Source organism: Equus caballus, chromosome 17 (genome assembly GCF_041296265.1).
Source record: "Equus caballus isolate H_3958 breed thoroughbred chromosome 17, TB-T2T, whole genome shotgun sequence".
Lineage (NCBI taxonomy): Eukaryota > Metazoa > Chordata > Mammalia > Perissodactyla > Equidae > Equus > Equus caballus.
Genome location: NC_091700.1, coordinates 24,716,244 through 24,735,138, shown reverse-complemented (window position 1 = coordinate 24,735,138; position 18,895 = coordinate 24,716,244). Strand labels below are relative to the sequence as shown.

Sequence of the window (18,895 nt, the reverse complement as noted above, 5' to 3'; positions counted from 1 at the left end):
TGTTTGAATCATACAAGTGTAGGTGATAGCTGAAGCTAAAAGAAATGATAACTTCTGGAAGAAGAGAGAAATTTTCATAAACCAGAAAAAATATTTTCTAGGAACTCAAGCTCAAGGAGTCTTCCTCCTCGATTTCGTCATTCAGTCCTTCACCATGATCTGTTGATGTCTATCATTACTTCCATTTTCCCTGCTGCCTCTTTAGGCCCTCACTCTTTCATATCTAATTTAGTACATACCCCATCAAACATCCCTGCCTCCCAGCTCTGCTCTTAGATGAAGCATGATCACTGCCAGGTTAATATATCTGTAACTCTGCTTTCCTTGGGAAGATTTGACTAGAGGATCAAGACCAGACTGATTAATATTCAGCATCCTCCACGGTCTTTTACAAAGCCTGTCGTCTTAATCTTAATTCTTTCTTTTCATTTCAGGCATAGCAGTTTGTTCGCTTCCTACAGCGTTCTAGGCACTGTGTTAGTCGCTGAGGACACAGTGAAGAGCAAAATACTGTCCCTGTCCTTGTGGAGTTTATGATCAAGTGGAAGAGCCAGACATACAATCTTCTTGCTTCTCTCCAAACAACATATTCTGCCTTCTAGCCTGTTCCCATTGTCCTACAATTTGTTCATCTTCCTGCTTAAAGCTTTGCTCAGCCATTCTCACCTCTCCTTACTTTAATTGCTGATAACGTCATCTTCTCTTCATCACTTGGCACATATTCACAGTACATATTTAAATATACTGTCTTTCCACGGTGATTGCAGCCCCCCAATGGTACAGATTTTGACACAGGTTTCTCTTAGCACTGTGCATGTAGTAAGTGCTCAGGAAATGCTGAATCACTAAGAGTGGATTTGGGTATAAAATCCTGTCAGGAATAGCCATCTCCTTTATTAAAACAAAACTCGGAACTTCTAGGATTTTCAGCTCTTGAGAGGAAAGGACCTTCCACGGGGTTCCTGGCTTTCGTTTCCACTCCCACTTGCACGCTGCCTCTCTCCGTGTGTCATTCTACTGTAACATTCGGCCCCAAATCCTTCCTTCATTGCCCTTCATATGGCTGCCCCAGACTGAACTTTCAAGCAGCTTTTTATTTTTTACTGAATGCTAAGAGGAAATGGGAATACAGGGAACGTAACTGATCCAGCTTATATAAAATGAGGTTTCTGATCCAACCACAGCCAGCTATTTACTGTATTTACTAGTAAAAGCTAGTTATTTACTGTATCTCTGTACTTGCTATCATTTATGACATTAGTACTCCAGCTTCATGAGGCTGGCACAGCTGTGTGGACACCTCAGCTACTCTTAATCCGATTCAGTGTGGAGACAATCTTACAGCTGGGCTCCCGGTGCATCCCCCGACCAGGAGAGCCAGACTGCCCTTTTCCGCAGCTTATGTAGTGCTCTTTCTTTCTCCCACTCTGGCCTTTCTGGCTGTAACTAAGTGTACATTTATTTTTGTGCTTTGTTCTTTGCTACCAGTAATGTGCTAGCATTGGGTATTGACATTTTTATACATTTCTCATTCTTTTTCTGGATTTTAAAGGTAAAAACAAATGCTTTGTTTTTGTTTGTATTTCTTTGAATACAGTTGAGGTTAAACAGTTTTTCAGTTTTGTTTGCTAATAAATTTCATCTTTGGGGTTTTTACCCTTCTATTTTAGAGAATCGTTTAGTAACATATCTGAATCTTTATACCTCAGATAAAATTATAGTTATCTGAAATTATTGACTGTCTTTTTGAGAATTAACTCGAAGCTGTAAATTTACGTTTTAGAAATTCCAATGCGTTATTCTTCTTTAGGGAGGCATACATATTAATAACTGTAGTAATGATGATCTTAAGTCCAGTTTAATGATTCTAATTGAGAAGAAAAGTATAAGCACATAACCTGCTCAATGAATTCAAAAGGGTCTCTCCTATTGTGGGCCCTGAATTAATTGCTATGCTGGAGCCAATAAGTAAAGCCACACCCTTTGCCCAAATGTGGAGAATATTTATGGTCATTTCAAAAGTAAATACTTGGAAAGAAGGCTGCTTTGAATTTTTTTCTAACTGGTTATCTTCAACTTTGTATAAGCTCTGTAAATAATACAGTGAGCCAATTTGAAAATACCTAAGAGTTGTTAAAATGGTTTATTTATAGACCAAAGAGCTAGCAAGCCTAGGATTTTATTTTTGCAAACCATATGCAGTAACAGGCTGTGACTTTGGGTTTTCCACATAAAAAAAATATGTATTTCTATATAGTCACACCTACACACACATATGTGTACATGTATCTTACTCTATTCAGGAGCCTCTTTGAAAAGGAGAACTTACACTACCCTCAGGGCCTTTTACTATGAAGCCTTTTGTGCAGTTTGAAGAAAAAAATACTGCTGTTATAAATTATATTGATATGATTAAAAATAACTTTTGGAACATTATTAAGAATGGGTATTTTCAGTTTGATCAGTCATCAGTGATTTAGGCATTTTCAATTTTGAAGTGATAAAGTTTAATAAATAATGTTCTGTGAGTATTGCATTATGCTTATTCTTTTATATCTTACACTTGTTTGCTAAAGAATTAGAGTGAAATTATGATTGTCTGCTTTTCTTTAAAGTAAAAAGATTGCTTTTACTTTAAAGAAACAAAACTTAGTTTATTTTCTCTAGCTTAAGTGTATTTCATTTGGAAAAGCAAATTTGTGATCCAGTAGAACTTCAATTTCTGTTCCACTAGAAGTAGTATTTCCTTAGCACTCGTCGTGTGCTGATGTCGTCTGTTTGCTCTCGTCCTGATCCTGTCTAGTAGATGGTAAACACGTTTTACAGATGAGGAAACACACTGAAACAAGGTCTGTAATTTGCCTGAGGTCATCCGGTTAGTACGGGGCAGAACCAAGGCCCCTAGTTCAAGACTGTCATTAAAGCTGTGATCCTAAATACTGTTCTCTACTTTGTGCGGGTCGTTGTAAGTTAATTTGGGGAACTCTGTATTTTAAAATGCCTTTAGAGTGGTTTTCTTTGTAAACAGTGATTGTATATCATTTTCACAATGTTAGTTTTATTTGGAAATGTTATATAAACATTTCTAAAAATTGGGAAAATAAAAGATTGTCATGCTTTGGTCATAATTCTTTTTTTCTAGGTCAACAACTATGATATCAGCAACGTGTCCCATAACTATGCCAGAGCTGTTCTCTCCCAGCCCTGCAGCACGCTGCATCTCACTGTGCTTCGAGAGAGACGCTTTGGCAACCGAGCATACAGCCACTCTGATAGAGAAGAGGTCTTCCATGTGGCTCTTCATAAGCGGGACTCTGGTGAACAGCTTGGCATTAAACTCGTACGAAGGACTGATGAGCCAGGTGTTTTTATTCTTGACCTGTTGGAAGGGGGGCTGGCTGCACAGGACGGGAGGCTCAACAGCAACGACCGAGTACTCGCCATCAACGGACACGACCTGAAGCATGGGACACCCGAGCTTGCCGCGCAGATCATTCAGGTAAACTCTGGACATTCATTCCAGTGCTTAGCCTTCATTGCCATGTGTCAGTATTTGTTTTCATTAGCAAATAACATAAGAATCCAGGGGATATTTGATATTTCATTAGAAAATCAAGCACAGCTACCGAAATCCTTTAATAGCCACAATAGTATAACTTCATTATAGACAGAATCTTTTCTAAAAACAACATACCCATGCACTTTTAGGCTGGCTGTTTATGGCGTGAGGGCTCTAAGGTTCCACGTGCATTTCCATTTGCTCCTTAGGCTCCACCTAGTACCAGACATAATAGATGGTGGTGTCCACATTTAACAGGCGAGATAAGTGAGGCTCAAAGGAGCTGTGATTACCAGGTCGTGACTTACCTGGTCTCTTAACACCCTTTTCCACTTCAGGATCCATTAAAAATAGGAGGGAAATCTTTTTTTTATTAGGAATAACTCTTATCTCTATAGTACAGAGCATTTCAAACACATCATGACATTTGTCTTCACAGTGTGCCTGTGAAGTAAGTAAGGATAGTCACTATTAGAGAAATTGGAAAACCATCCAGAGAAGATCTCCAGGTTCTGGAGCGTGCCATGGCATTTGATACTCGTATCTCCTGCAGTGTTATATAAGGGTGAACAAAAATGTGTTTGTGTTCTTAAAGTAAGCACAGCAAAACTCTATAAAGGAAACCAAGTATTAATATAATTGAACATCAGGAATTAAGGCGGGTTGATAGCCATTAAAAAATATGTATACGCAGGATCAGAAAACAATGAAAATTTAAGACTATAAGAAAACCCAGGTTTCAGTCCCCTTAACTTACTCCGTTTTTTAACTTTTTGGTTCAATATAGCCTTAAGAAAACACACACACACACACACACACCAGCCGTATTGCGTTGAGAGGAGACTCAGGTATTGGTCTCATTTCATAGACTTGAGGTTTAAAGAAACTGGATGGCTTGAAATTCCCCTGCATCAGAGGCAGCCTTAGGACTTTGCCTGTGGATAGCAGCCAGCTGCTGCACTGCTGAAAATGAGTTCATCTTGTAAGAGTGGGGATTGGTGGGAGGGAGGGGGGGGAAAGAACAGAAGAGCGTTAATCCACTCTTGGGGTTTATTAAAGGAAACAGGAGAGTTGAGTGGACTTTATGAAGTGAAAAGTCAGATCAATAAGATAGAAAGAGAAATTGATTGACTATATATTTCAGGCAATGTTAAAATACTCTTAATTCTTAAGTAGATAGTCCTCACTAAATTTCTAACCAAACTGTGGAAAATATAGACACACAGGTGGAAAATACACTTAAAATTTTTCATGATAATATATCTTATTTGGATTTTTATAATCCAGATAGTTAAATTAGTTGCATCATATTTTGTACTGTAATTTTAACCAAGCTATAAAAAACTAAAGTTTGATTTGTTTCTTTTTGAAAAAAATTAAAAAGTCTTACTGTTTTTGGTACAGGTTATAAAAATAACGTGTACTCCATGTCCGAAAAGAATACTGAAGACAAAATACACAAAATAAAGAAGGAAATTAAAATCACATTCAGTCTAAATACCCCAACACAACATTAATATTTTGAGGGACATCATTACAAACATTTTTTATGTATACATCCACAGATAAATAGCATGCACTTGTAGATTCTGAGTTTGCAACATTTTCTTTTGTCAGCAGTATCTTGTGGACTTCTTACACAAAAATAAGTATAGATTCACATCATGATTTGTAATCACAGTATCGTAGGCATGTTGTACTACAACTTATTTAATCATTCTCTTATTGATAGACTTTCGTGTTTTGATTTTAAGTTTAAAACCTTTTGCTAAACTTCCCTCCAGAAAGATCACATCATACCAATTTATATGCCCAGCAATAGAGCATGCCACTTACTTGTGAACTAAGGGTATTGTCATTTGGGCATCTTGCATTTTTCTTCTTCTTTTTCTCCCCAAAGACCCCTCAGTATATAGTTGTATATTCTAGCTGTGGTCCTTCTGGTTGTGCTATGTGGGACACCGCCTCAGCATGGCCTGATGAGCGGTGCCATGTCTGTGCCCAGGATCCAAACTGACGAAACCCTGGGCCGCCAAAGTGGAGCACGTGACTTAACCACTCAGGCATGGGGCCAGCCCGGCATCTTGCATTTTTAAAATCTCAACTTGAACAAAACTTTTCTGCTGTATTTGAAACCCTGAAGTGTTAGATGTGCACTCTGTTTAAAGTTAGCCTAAGCCCAAATGTTGATCTATCATTTAAATCCTAAATGCCCAGTTCAATCACATGCACAGAATTTTGTCTTTAAAAAAATCCACAAAGATTTGTTTCTCTTAATAGATTTACATAAGCAAGGGTTTTCTGGTTGAAATACTGATTATAGAGTATTTGGTGGTTATGAACTGTTAAGCAGTAATGAAAATGATTCTGTACTTTGAAATAAAGTCACCAAGGGAGCACTCACCATCTCACACTGTGCGATCTGATAACGTGAAGTGTCAGAATTTTAATTACTAGGATTTTAAACATTCCACTTTTATATTTACCCTTTAGATCAAGTCCCTAGACCCTGTGCTTTGGGAGTCTGGCCTATATGTTAGGTGTTATTCTTTCAGTTATTTTGAAGAACTTGTCTGAAACTATTTAGTTAATAAAATGCTTGAATAAGCAAAGGATTTTCGGTAGAGAATTAAAATTGGTTATCACTTATTTTTCAGTTTAAGAACTGAAAATAGTACAATGCTATATGTCAACTATATTTCAGTAAAACTGGGAAAAAAAGGAAGTGAAAATGAGTGATTTCTTAACGTTATTAACTATAATCATGGAGGAGGTCCCCACTTTCTACCACAATTCCTTGAAAGCAGGCTGTCATATTTTCCCATAGGAGTAGTAATAAAATTGGGAATTGTGGTCACAACCAAGAGTCAGCATCAAATAACTCAGGCCTGTACATTAAAAGCAAAGGTAAAATAACCTTTAAAAACATAATAGATGGGAATCCATGTTTAAAATATAGATATGTAGATATATGTAGATATAGATAAAGGGCCTCTAAATTTAAGATGACAGTCATGAACTTGTAAAATAATTTAACATAATGCTTAAGTGTGTGTGTGTGTGTGTGTGTGTATTACACACAATATATATAAATACTAGTCTTGTTATATAGGATCTCTATAATCCTTTTTAGGACTATTTAAGTTCATGTCCTATTTTTGACTCAAACTTAAAGCAAGCAGAAACAAAGCTGTGCATAGTTTGATTTGTTTCAAAAGTCACAATGGATTTTAATCAAGTTTTGAATAACTTCTTCTTTTTATCTTCTTTCCTTTGCTCCCTCCCTCACAATACCAAGGCAAGTCTTGAAAGGGCAAAGAAGTATTAAAAGAAAGGTACCCCTCAAGAAATCATGGGGAGCTGAGAACACGAGAAGTTTGACTGCTTTGCCGTGGTTACTTTGGCGGCAGGGCTGGGGAGGGCATGTCCAAGAGCTGCATGTGTGTGTTTTAACTGCAGAAGTTTTAAAATATTAGCTCATGAAATGAACTCCCTTCCTCCCCACTAGCAAGTGCTTGCAGTCACTACCCAGGCAAGGTCTGGTGCAATTCTGAGACGTGCATTGAAAATTAACACTGCCTGTAATTTTTTTGATGAGAATCATCATTAGTGATGGTGGTACTGTATGCGTGTTTTCTCCAGGCTAGTGGAGAGAGGGTGAATTTAACAATTGCTAGACCGGGGAAACCCCAGCCTGGTAACACTATCCGAGAAGCGGGAACTCAGAGCAGCAGCAGCCAGCACCACGCACAGCCACTGTATCACAGCAGACCCAGCTCACATAAGGTGAGGTGTTTTCATTTGTGTTTTTTAGTTCATCGCCCTCAAGGGATCATTGTTACAAGATGGTAAGATTTAAATGAGGGCCGTTACTCTGTTGGAAAACGTGAACACAGGTGTTTGGGATTGAAATGTGTAGCTTTTGCTACCTTGGAGGGTGGCTGCGTTGTCTCAGTTCCTCAGCCAACAGAGGTCCCTCTGCCAGGTGACTGATGAGAAGTGTTTGATCTTCCAGAAAAATCTTCTATTCATTTAGTCCTAGTAAGTGGGATTTATTGGGTTGTTCATTTCAATCTAACAGTTGGTTTATGTGATTCAAAAAGCATAGCGAAGACAATGATTGACAAGTGTATACCTAGCAACTGGACAGGTTGCCTACCACAGCAGAATTAGATGTGTGAATATTAAACATATAAACCATAAATTTTGATAGGTACATGTGTTGCATATTTCCTTTTATGTTATAGCTTATACGAATACTGCCCTAAATCATTTAAAATTCCCATATGTTGAGCTTTTTTACTGCTGCTTCCACATTTAACTGGTTTTAGAATATTTCCCTAGATCATTTATCTGTGCTGAGAATTTTGATACTGTCTCTCTTTAGTTGCAGAAATCAAAAAAGAATGGTACTTTACTGCATTCTTGATATTATTTACTTCATTCGGCCCTTCATTTGAACTCAGTTTCTGGTAGGCTAAGATTTTTAAGACAGTGATGTTTACCTAACTATGTGAAAATATAAGCTAAATATGAGCTTCCAAAGCCATTCTCCTTAAGTAAAATTAATTTGCTTTACTAAACAAAAACTTATCTGTTGGTCTTCTTAAAAACCATAGGAAGTTTCCTATGTGCTAAGATGGCTTCTTAATATACGTACAGTAATTGAAAGAATAATTACCTTTGAAATGCTGCAGGTACCCTAAGAAAGCACCCCTTAAAGGCACAAGTATTTTTGGCCCATCAGGCTTATCTGGTTTTCTGAGCTTAAGTACAGACTTGTCACTGGTCTTTGGTTTAGTTAATACTTACAAAAAATTATAACCACCAACTTGTTCTTATTTCTGAACAAAAACCAAAATGTATGAAGGAAACCTATAATTTTGCCTTCATAATGGTGACTATGAAAAAGGAGTTATTGTTTTGAATAGGAATTTTGAATAGGAGTTGCTTCATATAGCTTGCTTTACAAGTTATATATATATGATATATATATTCCTAAAGAACTGTAATATAAGGCAAAAGTCGATTATTGAATCTTCTGTGTCATTGAATTCTACAATAATTTAAGATATGAGTGTCTATGACAACATTATAATTTTAAGATAATTTTAAAAAATACTTAGTCATTCCAACATTCGTATAGAGAACTCTGCATGTTTAGAGAACTCTGCATGTTTCATTTTGTTGTTTGTTTTGGACACACATATTTTTCTCTCTTAACTGCTATTCTTATTCTCTTTAATTTTTAGTAACGACGTTTTAAATAGCAATGCTGAATTATTGTTATTCTAGGTACTCTGCAAACCTAGTTGGTTAGAACAACCACATGAAATGTACTTTTAAGTGTTAATTTAGCTGTTTACTATTAACATACTGCATTTGTTATGTCAGATCTTGATTTAAAAAAATAAAGGTCTCTTGGGGAAAAACAAACACACAAATTTACCAAAATAAGCAATTCAGACAATTATAATTGTTAAAGTATACATTAGTCTACTATTAAACCTCTAAGTAGCTGCTTGAATAAACGCTCATGTGGTGATGAACCTTTAGAAGGTTCCTTGAAGTGTACCACATGTAAGCTTTGAAGTTTGGTTTACTTCTTGAGGGTAAAAATGCATACATCTCAGCCGCGTAGAGGGATGAAACAACCAGCCTTAATTGATTAAATATGTAAGAGCCGAAACTGCATAAATAAATATACTCAAGACTGAGTTTCATGAGTTGTCTTCATAATACAATGGTTTTTGCCCAGTTTTGAAGGGTACTAACGTAGATTTCATATATTTAGTTGGGAGACTGCCTTAAGACATTTACAAGTTTTCTACTAGGTCATAACATTTTCTAGGAATGCTAGGCTATTATTACAAGTAGTTCCCTTGATAAAATTTCAAACATACATGAGATTCCAGGACCAGAGAAAGGCAGATGGGCCTGGAACTCCAGGGCCTGATGAACAGATCCATATTTGTTAATTCTCTAAAATAATGTCACTAGAGGAAATGTTATAATTCTGTAAATATAGTTTATATATTTCTATTGTTGATAGTGTTAATAATGTTAATAATTATCTTGTTATCTGCAACATTTTCCTGTAGTTGATAAATGTTAGAAACCTTTTGAGATATTAGCTTCCACTCTGACACTTAATGGGATAGCACCTGAGTGGTGTGGTGCATATAAACAGTGTATATACATGGTGCATCATACTGCGTGTACCTCTGTAAAACATATATAATACATATATATAATTATTAGTACTAATTAATTTGCATCAGTTCAAATCCCAGTGTAGTCACTTATAGTTGTATGACTTGGGGCAAGTTACATGACGTTTCTAAAGTTGCTTCCTCATCTGTAAAATGGAGCCAATGATAGTGTTTACTTTCAAGACCATTGTGAAGATTAAATGAAATAATGCTTGGCACATAATGTACCTTCAATAAATGTTAGTTATTTTTATTTTAATATTAATATTACATGTGTACATCTTGTTTTTTATTGACTTTTAAAAAAAGTGATTTTTTTTTAAAGATTTTATTTTTTTCCTTTTTCTCCCCAAAGCCCCCCCGGTACATAGTTGTATATTTTCCGTTGTGGGTCCTTCTAGTTGTGGCATGTGGGACGCTGCCTCAGTGTGGTTTGATGAGCAGTGCCATGTCCGCGCCCAGGATTCGAACTAACAAAACACTGGGCTGCCTGCAGTGGAGCATGCGAACTTAACCACTCGGCCACAGGGCCAACCCCTAAAAAATAGTGATTTTTAAAATTCTCTTTTTCTTGCGGCTGGCCTCGTGGCTTGGTGGTTGAGTTTGGTGCACTCTGCGTCAGCGGCTGGGTTCACAGGTTCAGATCCCAGGTGCAGACCTATACCACTCCTCAGCCAGGCTGTGGCAGTGTCCCCCATATAAAGTGGAGGAAGATTGGCTCAGATGATAACTCAGAGCTAATCTTCTTCAGGAGAAAAAAAAAAATTCTCTTTTTCTTCCAGGAACATCTCAGTAATAAGTAGCAGTAGCAAATGTCAGTAAAAATAGCTTTTCCCTGAGAATATAGTTTGTTGGGAAATATTTCCCTGTTATTAACTTATTCAAAAATTCAGTTATTTCATATCCTTTTGGCTTTTCAAGAAGGTTTGGAAGGTAGATTTGCTCCTGCTTCGTGACTGAGTACTTTCATAATTCTTGTCAGTAAGAATCACAAGACAAGTCTGTAGCTTTTTTCTGGCAGTTAGTAAAATCTACATTTTACTTTTATACTACTCTGTCAACTTTTCTTTCAAAGAATAGAGGAGAAAGATGGAAGTAAAAGTAATTGGCTTGTCTTTGGAATTTTAAAATTCAAATGCATTATTTACTTTTATAGAATTGATCATATTTTGGAGCTCAAGGAAATTATACAAATGATGTGCTTATTTTACGTTGACTTCTATATGTCAACAGTCCTGAGTGTTTTCAGTTACATAAAGTGTTACAAAAACTCTGCAAAGTTTGACATTGTGATCCACGGCGTTCAGTGTACTGTTTGTACCTGTGAAGAACTGTATATGACTTTCAGTTCTATACTAAGTGATTTTAAAAAAAGACTTTACAGTTGCCACGTAAGTTTTTACTTTCGTTTAAGCTGTCTTTTCTTCAACTATATATTATTTGTTATCCAATAAATGTTTCCTCTCATGTTTAGGATCTGACCCAGTGTGTTACATGCCAGGAAAAACACATTACTGTAAAGAAGGAGCCACACGAGTCCCTTGGAATGACAGTAGCCGGGGGCAGAGGAAGTAAGAGTGGTGAGCTGCCCATCTTTGTGACCAGTGTGCCACCTCATGGCTGCCTTGCACGTGATGGCAGAATCAAGAGAGGTAAGATGGGATCTTAAACAGTTTCACCACGTCTTCTCCATGGAGTCAACTCATATTTTTAAAAATAAAGACTATCTACAGAATTTTCTACTAAATATGGCTTTTGAAAATCCTTTAAAATGTCCTTCGCATGTGCAAGCATAAAGCCTCTCTGTAAGGTGAGGGCAGTGCTCACTGTGAAGGGAAACTGCTGAAGCTTGGTAACGGTTCCATTACTTTCTAACAGTTACTCAGCTGGTGGATTATTTTATGTTGGAAAAGACCCTCTAAGAGACCCATGCTTCCAGCATTATGGCAGACTAGATGCTCCAAAGGGTCATCCTAGTGAAGGACAATAAAGTGTCTGTGTGGGAGGAGGCTCACACAGGAGGTGGAGCAAAAGGCAGACTTAATAAAAAGATAGCGGTTCTAGGGATAAACTCGTTCACAATTTCACCTTCCCCCTCAATACTATGTAATTTGTATAGGTGGGGGTGGTAGTGGTAAAAATAGCATTCTCCATACACTTGGTTTGTTCCTGTGGAAAAGTGAGTCTTAAAGGCTGTTTTTCCAGGAATGAAGTTGGATCCCTATATACAGAAATCAACTTAGAATGTAAGAGCTAAAACTTGTAGAAGAAAACGCAAGTGTCATTCCTCAGGACCTTGGATTAGGCAATGGAATAGTCAAGGATTTTCTTAGATAGGACACCAAAAACACAAGCAACAAGAACAAAAAGAGCAGATAAACTAGACTTCATCGAAATTACAAATTTTGTGCTGCAAAGGATACCACCAAGAAAGTGAAAAGATAGTGAAAGTGAAAAGATACCCCACAAAATGGGAGAAAATATTTGCAAATTATGTATCTAATGAAGGACTTATATCCACAGTACATATAGAACTCTTACTACTCAGTAATAAAAAACACAACCCAATTTAAAAATGGGCAAAGGATCTCAATAGATATTTCTCCAAAGAAGATATACAGATGGCCAAAGCACATGAAAAGACGCTCAGTGTCATCAGTTATTAGGGAGTTGCAAATCAAAACCACTTCAAACCTGGGGGCGCCCAGTGGCACAGTGGTTAAGCTTGCATGTTCTGCTTCAGCGCCTCTGGCCTGGCCTGGGATTCACCAGTTTGGATTCTGGATGTGGACCTACACACTGCTTGGCAAGCCATGCTGTAGCAGGCATCCCACATATAAAGCAGAGGAAGATGGGCACAGATGTTAGCTCAGGGCTAGTCTTCCTCAGCAAGAAGAGGAGGATTGGTGGCAGATGTTAACTCAGGGCTAATCTTCCTCAAAAAAAAAATTAAAAGTAGAAGAACCACTTAAAACCCACTAGGATGAATATAATAACAAAGACAGACAGTAACAAACATTGGCAAGGATGTAAAGAAATTGAAACTCTCATATGTTGCCAGCAGGAATGGAAAATGGAACAACTGTTTTTCGAAAACAGTTTAGCAGTTCCGCAAAAAGTTAAAGATAGAGTTACCATATGACCCAGCAGTTCCATTCCTAGAGAAATGAAAACATACGTCCACACAAAAACTTGTACAGAGGGTTTATAGCAGTATTTTCCATAATAGCCAAGAAGTGCAAGCAACTCAAACATCCATCAGCTGATGAGTGGATCAGCAGAATGTGGTATATGTCTAAAATGGAACATTATTTGGCTGTAAAAAGGAACCGAGGTATTGACACAAGCTGCAACGTGGATGAAGTTTGAAAACAGGATGTTAAGTGAAAGAAGCCAGTCACAAAAGACCACACATGATTCCATTTATATGAAATGTCCAGAATAAGGAAATCTATAGAGAGAAAAAGTAGATCAGTGGTTGCTTAGCGCCGGGGCAAGGGAAGTGACTATTAATGGGTACAGGGGTTTTGGGGGGTGACAAAAATGTTCTAAAAATAATGTGTGACAGTTTTACAACTCTATCACTACACTAAAAACCATAAAATTGTGTACTGTAGTTGAGTGAATTGAATGGTATGTGAACTGTATCTTAATTACACTGCTCTTTTTTTAAAAAAGTTTGTGCAATTGTGGAATTGGAGGTCATTTTATGTCCTTATGTTATTATGTTTTTTAAGTTTTCTACAATGAGAATGTTTTGCTTTAATAATGTGAAAAATAAATGATGAATTGGGAGAGGAGGACCTTCTGTAGGCTTTCTTAGTACAAATGTTTGTGCTTCCTACAAAACTAATCCTTTCCTTCCTAACCTTTTATATAATCCTCATTGCCCTTTTTTATTATATTACTTGGGAGAGCAAAAGACTTTTTTCTTCCTCAAGCAAGAGAAGATGTTCTAATCACAAGTTTTATTTCTCTGTGTAGGCCCCAGGGCACCTTCTCTTTACACGTTCTCATATGTTTGCACTGGCTGAGCTGTGTAGGGCTGACTTCATGTATAAAAACTGTGTAAATATAAAATAGAATATATCAAAAATGTATTTCTAAGAGCAAAGGATCAAATCATTTTGGAATGGGAAAGAACTGAGAAATCACTGACGCTCAAAGAAGAGAAATGAACGTGCCCAGGGCCTCTATACAGCTAAACCAGGGCTAGTGGTGCGGGCGTCCCGCTGAATCAGGGGGCCTCAAGCCATGCTTTATCTTATATATTATGGAATTATTTTAAATTTTTGAATTGTTTTGGAATGTTTTCCATGAATTGGATTTTTCCCCAGTATTATAAAAATGACAAAGAAGTAGAAAATGGTCTTTCACCTCATCTCACCTGAGTTGTTGGAACTGCCTTTGTTGATTCGTTGACAAAGAGCAGGATTTATGGGGAATAACCACTTGGGAGCTCAGCTCATCCTTCTCTTTCTTCGTTTGAACAGGTGATATATTGTTGAATATCAATGGCATTGATTTGACCAATTTAAGTCACAGTGAGGCTGTTGCTATGCTGAAAGCCAGCGCTGCATCCCCCACCGTGGCCCTCAAAGCACTGGAGGTCCAGGTCGTTGAGGACGCAGCCCAGACCTCGGAGGAGCAGGCGAGCACCTTCAGTGAAAACGAGTACGACGCCAGCTGGTCCCCATCCTGGGTCATGTGGCTTGGGCTTCCGAGGTACTGACAGCTTTTTGTTGTTTGGTGGAATAATCATAATTGCAACCTCTGTTAGCATGTGACACAGTAAATTCACTCATTGAGGGGAAGAAAGGCTTTGGTTAGATAACAGGAGCAACATCAAATCGTTACCAAAGAAAATGGTCATTTTTCTTTCTTAGGATATTATATTTACAAAGGTAAATTTAATAATAAGAACTAAAGAGTTATATCTGTTTATAAAAATGAATAAAGCCATTCTGTCTGTCCCTATTAAGGCTTTAAGTGGGCTAGCCTTGGGATTGGATGTTCAGTCTCTTGCTTAGAAAAGCTGTCATTTACCAACATTCATTCTGATACATGCTTAAACTCATGCATTTTTCACCAAAAAAAGCCAGGTCAAAGCGGGAAGCCTTTTTCTATCCCAGAAGACTTTCTAAAAGCCCTTCCTTAATCCTTTTAACTATCCCTAAGAAGCCAGGTTATAAACTGAATTTTTATTGGACGTTGGAGTCTTTAAGACATGTCACTGGTGTTCAGGAGTAGCTGCTCCTGCCCATCTTTAGGATGAGTTTGCTGCTTCGTGACTGACCAGCCAAGACGTTCTGAAGTTGGTCAGTGTCTGGTCACGAAGCATTTGGAACCCCCAGATGATTGTTGCATAATTTGATATTGAGCTCGGAAGAATGTGTCTTGCTATCTTTGTTTCCAAACCAGTTTAGATTCTTAATGTGCATAAGGATCCTAGAACTGAACTCTGATGAAACATTCTGACTCTTAACAAAATAGGAAAATTACTGATTCTTTAAAATAAAAATAAACAATAAGAAGGTGCCAGTTTAGGAAGGAGAAATGTATGGTGATGGATGGAACTTCCAGTTTTGGTGGTGAACACAATGCAGTCTATGCAGAAGCTGAAATATGATGACCTGGAATTTACATAGTGTTATAAACCAACATGACCTCAATGAAATAAAAAATAAATAAAAAGCCAGGTTAAAAAAATAAATAAATAAAGGTGTCACCTGAATTCAGCTCAGCATGTGAATAAAAAAAAAATAGTATGTGCCAGTTTCTGAGCCAGCTACCTTCATTTGGAATAAATTTGTAATAATAACTGGAATTTGCATAGTGCTCTATGGTTTATAAAGTTCTTTCACATAAAGAATAACAGAAAAAGCAAGGATATTATTGGATTTCATTTGTTGATAAATCTAACTTGCAGGCTTGCCTTCTTGGTTAAAAAAACTAAAAAGGCCCAAAACTGTGACGGAATTCATGTCTTAGGGACCTGTATGGACCTTGTATTTGGATCTTGTGGCGAGAGATTTTTTTTATGACAAAGATGTTTTAACTACTTCATATCTGTTTATTCCATGCACTAAAACTGATTAATTTTTCCCACTGAAAAGTCAACATACATTTACATGGTTGCTCTTAAATTCTGTAGAATAGTATCTAAATTGCGAAGTTTCAGCCATCAGAGGGAACCTCACTGATCGTTCAGTACTCAGCCTGGTACTTTGACCGGTCAGTTTAAACTTAGAATGTCAGAAGGGGCCCTTCACATGCTGGAGGAGGATGTTATCTCCTTGTGCTGTGCGGCTGCCGAGCAGGTCCACACCACTGCTGCTGGATGGGCAGAGACCAGCGATGTCTTGGAGAAACACTCTGGCACTGGTGCTTCCTTTCTTTTTCCTTATCTGTTCTTCCAGTCTAGTTTTGGGGGTCAGCATTTTTACCTCTTGTGTTCAGAGCATTTCCTGGTGTGCCAGGAAGAATAACAGAGATTTTAGATGAGAAATGTGCAGGATAGTAAAATCTGGTTTTGAGCCCACCTGTATCAAAAGAATACCTGTCAATAAAAGGACGGTCTTCAGTGGATTCTCGAGGCCTCTGGTGTATGCAAACCTGTGTTCAACACCACGTGTCAGAAGGGCCGCGGCTCTACAGGGGCAGGTGGCCCTTCAGGCGGGTTTCACGCAGCGTAGGGTAGCCGCCCAGCTTTTCCTGAAGAGGGCGGTTCTTCCACTGCAGTCTCTTGGGGGTGCGCCAGACAACTGTTTGCTTGTTTTGTTTTGTTTTTGCAGAAGATTCAAATAATGAAAATAACCTACATTGCCCTAAAAAGCCAGGCCAATGCATGGGACCCTGCTCCATCCCAGGAGCCCTTTTAATAGCTCTTTCTTATCAGTAAACTAAGAAATTAGACCAGATTGGAAGTTTTAGCATGTTGTATATAGCTTTATAGAATTGGCTTTATTAATAAGAAACCCTTTTTAATGGGTTAAAAACAGAAGGCTTTGGCTTAGATGCCTCCATATCCAATTTCACCTAGAAATGAAAGATATTTTTTATGAAGAGATACTCTTTTCTATATCGTTTAGGGTTTATTTGGTGGGATTTTTTTCTGTTTTTATTTTTAAGTTTTTACTCATGGCTGGTTCCCAAATCCATAGAGCTGTGGAACTGTAAGTAGAATTTTTCTCCCTTCCTAGAGAGCATCCTCCAAACTGGCCAGTAGCATGTTAATGGTAGCATCCTAATGTCCACTCTATAAAAAGGGTGGAGGGATTTTGTTTTTCTTATTGTTTTCCAGATTGAGTTCCCTATTTTGTTGATTAAAGTTGCCTTTAAAATGAAAGCATTTTCAGTAAAGGAGGAAAGGGCAGCAGACCACTCCTCGTGGAGGTTAGAGAGTTATCCTGCATTGTTTTCGCAGCTGCCCTGCTGCACGTGTCCTCTCATTTGAGTGCTCAAATCAGCAGTACTAGACTCCTTTTGTACCACTTTTTGGAGATACAAATTGTGAAGATACAAATGGATATCAGAATTGAGGGCCTTGTTGACAGGGCAGTGAGCAAATATAGGCACAGAACCATCTTATCCAAATTTCTGAGGTCTAACTTGTAACAAGTTTATTTAAGCTTTCTGTACGTATGTGTGTCTTCACTTGGGAAGAGAAGACTAAAAAATGTTGAAGAAATTCTAGTCTACTTAAGACTGCATCTGTCCTAGAAAATGGGTCTGCAAAACAATATATTCGTGGGGCTGCCCAGTGGTGTAGTGGTTAAGTTCATGTGCTCCACTTTGGCAGCTGGGGGTTTGCAGATTTGGGTCCCAGGTGTTTGTCAAGCCACGCTGTGGCAGTGTCCCACATGCAAAATAAAGGAAGATTGGTGCAGATATTAGTTCAGGGCCAATCTTCCTCACCAGAAAACAAAAACAAAAGCAATAACCATTATATTCAGAAGGAAATTAAGTAGCCCTTTTGCTTTTCCCAACAATGATGAGTATAACATGCTATAGAGTTATACAAAGATGAACAGGCTATAAAAGCCTCTGCATTACTTTTTAAATTTTTTCTTGATTTTTATATTTGTTTACAGTGCCCTTCATAGCTGCCATGATATAGTTTTACGAAGAAGCTACTTGGGAAGTTGGGGCTTTAGTATTGTTGGTGGATATGAAGAGAACCACACCAATCAGCCTTTCTTCATTAAAACCATTGTCTTGGGAACTCCTGCTTATTATGATGGAAGATTAAAGTGAGTCTTGTTATATTTAATGATGTGATTCATGTTTGTTATGATGGACACAATCTAGACCAGGGGTCAGCTCCAAATTCAGCCTGTTGTCTGTTCTTATAAATAAAGTTTTATTGCAACATGGCCACACTCATTCATTTACGTGTTGTCCGTGGCTGCTGCTCAGGTATAGTGGCAGAGTTGGGTCATTGTGGGCAGAGACCATATGGTTTGCAAAGCCTAAAATAATTGTTTACCAACTGACCCTTTACAGAAGAAATTTGCCAATCCTGCTCTAGACTGAAGCATTACCTTTACCCTCTTGCCACTCATAGCTGTATTTTTGTACGCTAATGACAGGAACCAAACCTGAGTCATTTCATTGGACATATTGTGATATGACAACTGACTCTGAGCAATTTTTCCACACAGCCCACTGAGGTCCAGTCCTATCATTAGATGGCTCTGCTTTATTTTTCTCCACGGCACTTGTACCTGCCTAACATTATATTTATGCGAGCTCCACGAGGAAGGGATTTCGTTGCATTTGTTGTTGAATCCCTGGCAGCCATAACAGTGCCCTGCATTTATAGTAAGGTCTCAACAAATATGTGATGAATGAGTGTGTGATAGCTTACAGTGTGCTGGGCACAGTGCTGAGTGCTATGCATGCGTTATTGAATCTTCTTAACAACCCCTTGAGGTAAGTGATGGTGGTGTTGTTATTCCTGTTGTTCAAACACGATAACTGAGGCTTGGAAAGGTTGAGAAACTTGCCCACAGTCAAATGGCTGAAAGTGGTTGACTGCGATTCATACCCAGAGCCTTTGCCATTAACCCCTCTGCTCGTGCCGCCACCAGGCAGAACGTACTCACTCAGCCTGTGTGCAGCC

The 18,895-nt window shown here is 38.0% G+C and overlaps 1 protein-coding gene across 2 annotated transcripts in view; it reads left to right on the top strand.

Annotated features, from left to right (window-relative positions):
- Positions 1-18,895, top strand: part of LNX2 (ligand of numb-protein X 2) — a 77,692-nt gene that overhangs the window by 55,442 nt on the left and 3,355 nt on the right. For both annotated transcript variants that reach the window (XM_023621442.2, XM_023621441.2), the window contains exons 5-9: positions 3,143-3,499; positions 7,202-7,345; positions 11,246-11,423; positions 14,265-14,496; positions 17,865-18,023. In XM_023621442.2, the coding sequence (XP_023477210.2) occupies positions 3,143-3,499; positions 7,202-7,345; positions 11,246-11,423; positions 14,265-14,496; positions 17,865-18,023 (1,070 nt within the window). The remainder of the gene's footprint in view (positions 1-3,142; positions 3,500-7,201; positions 7,346-11,245; positions 11,424-14,264; positions 14,497-17,864; positions 18,024-18,895) is intronic.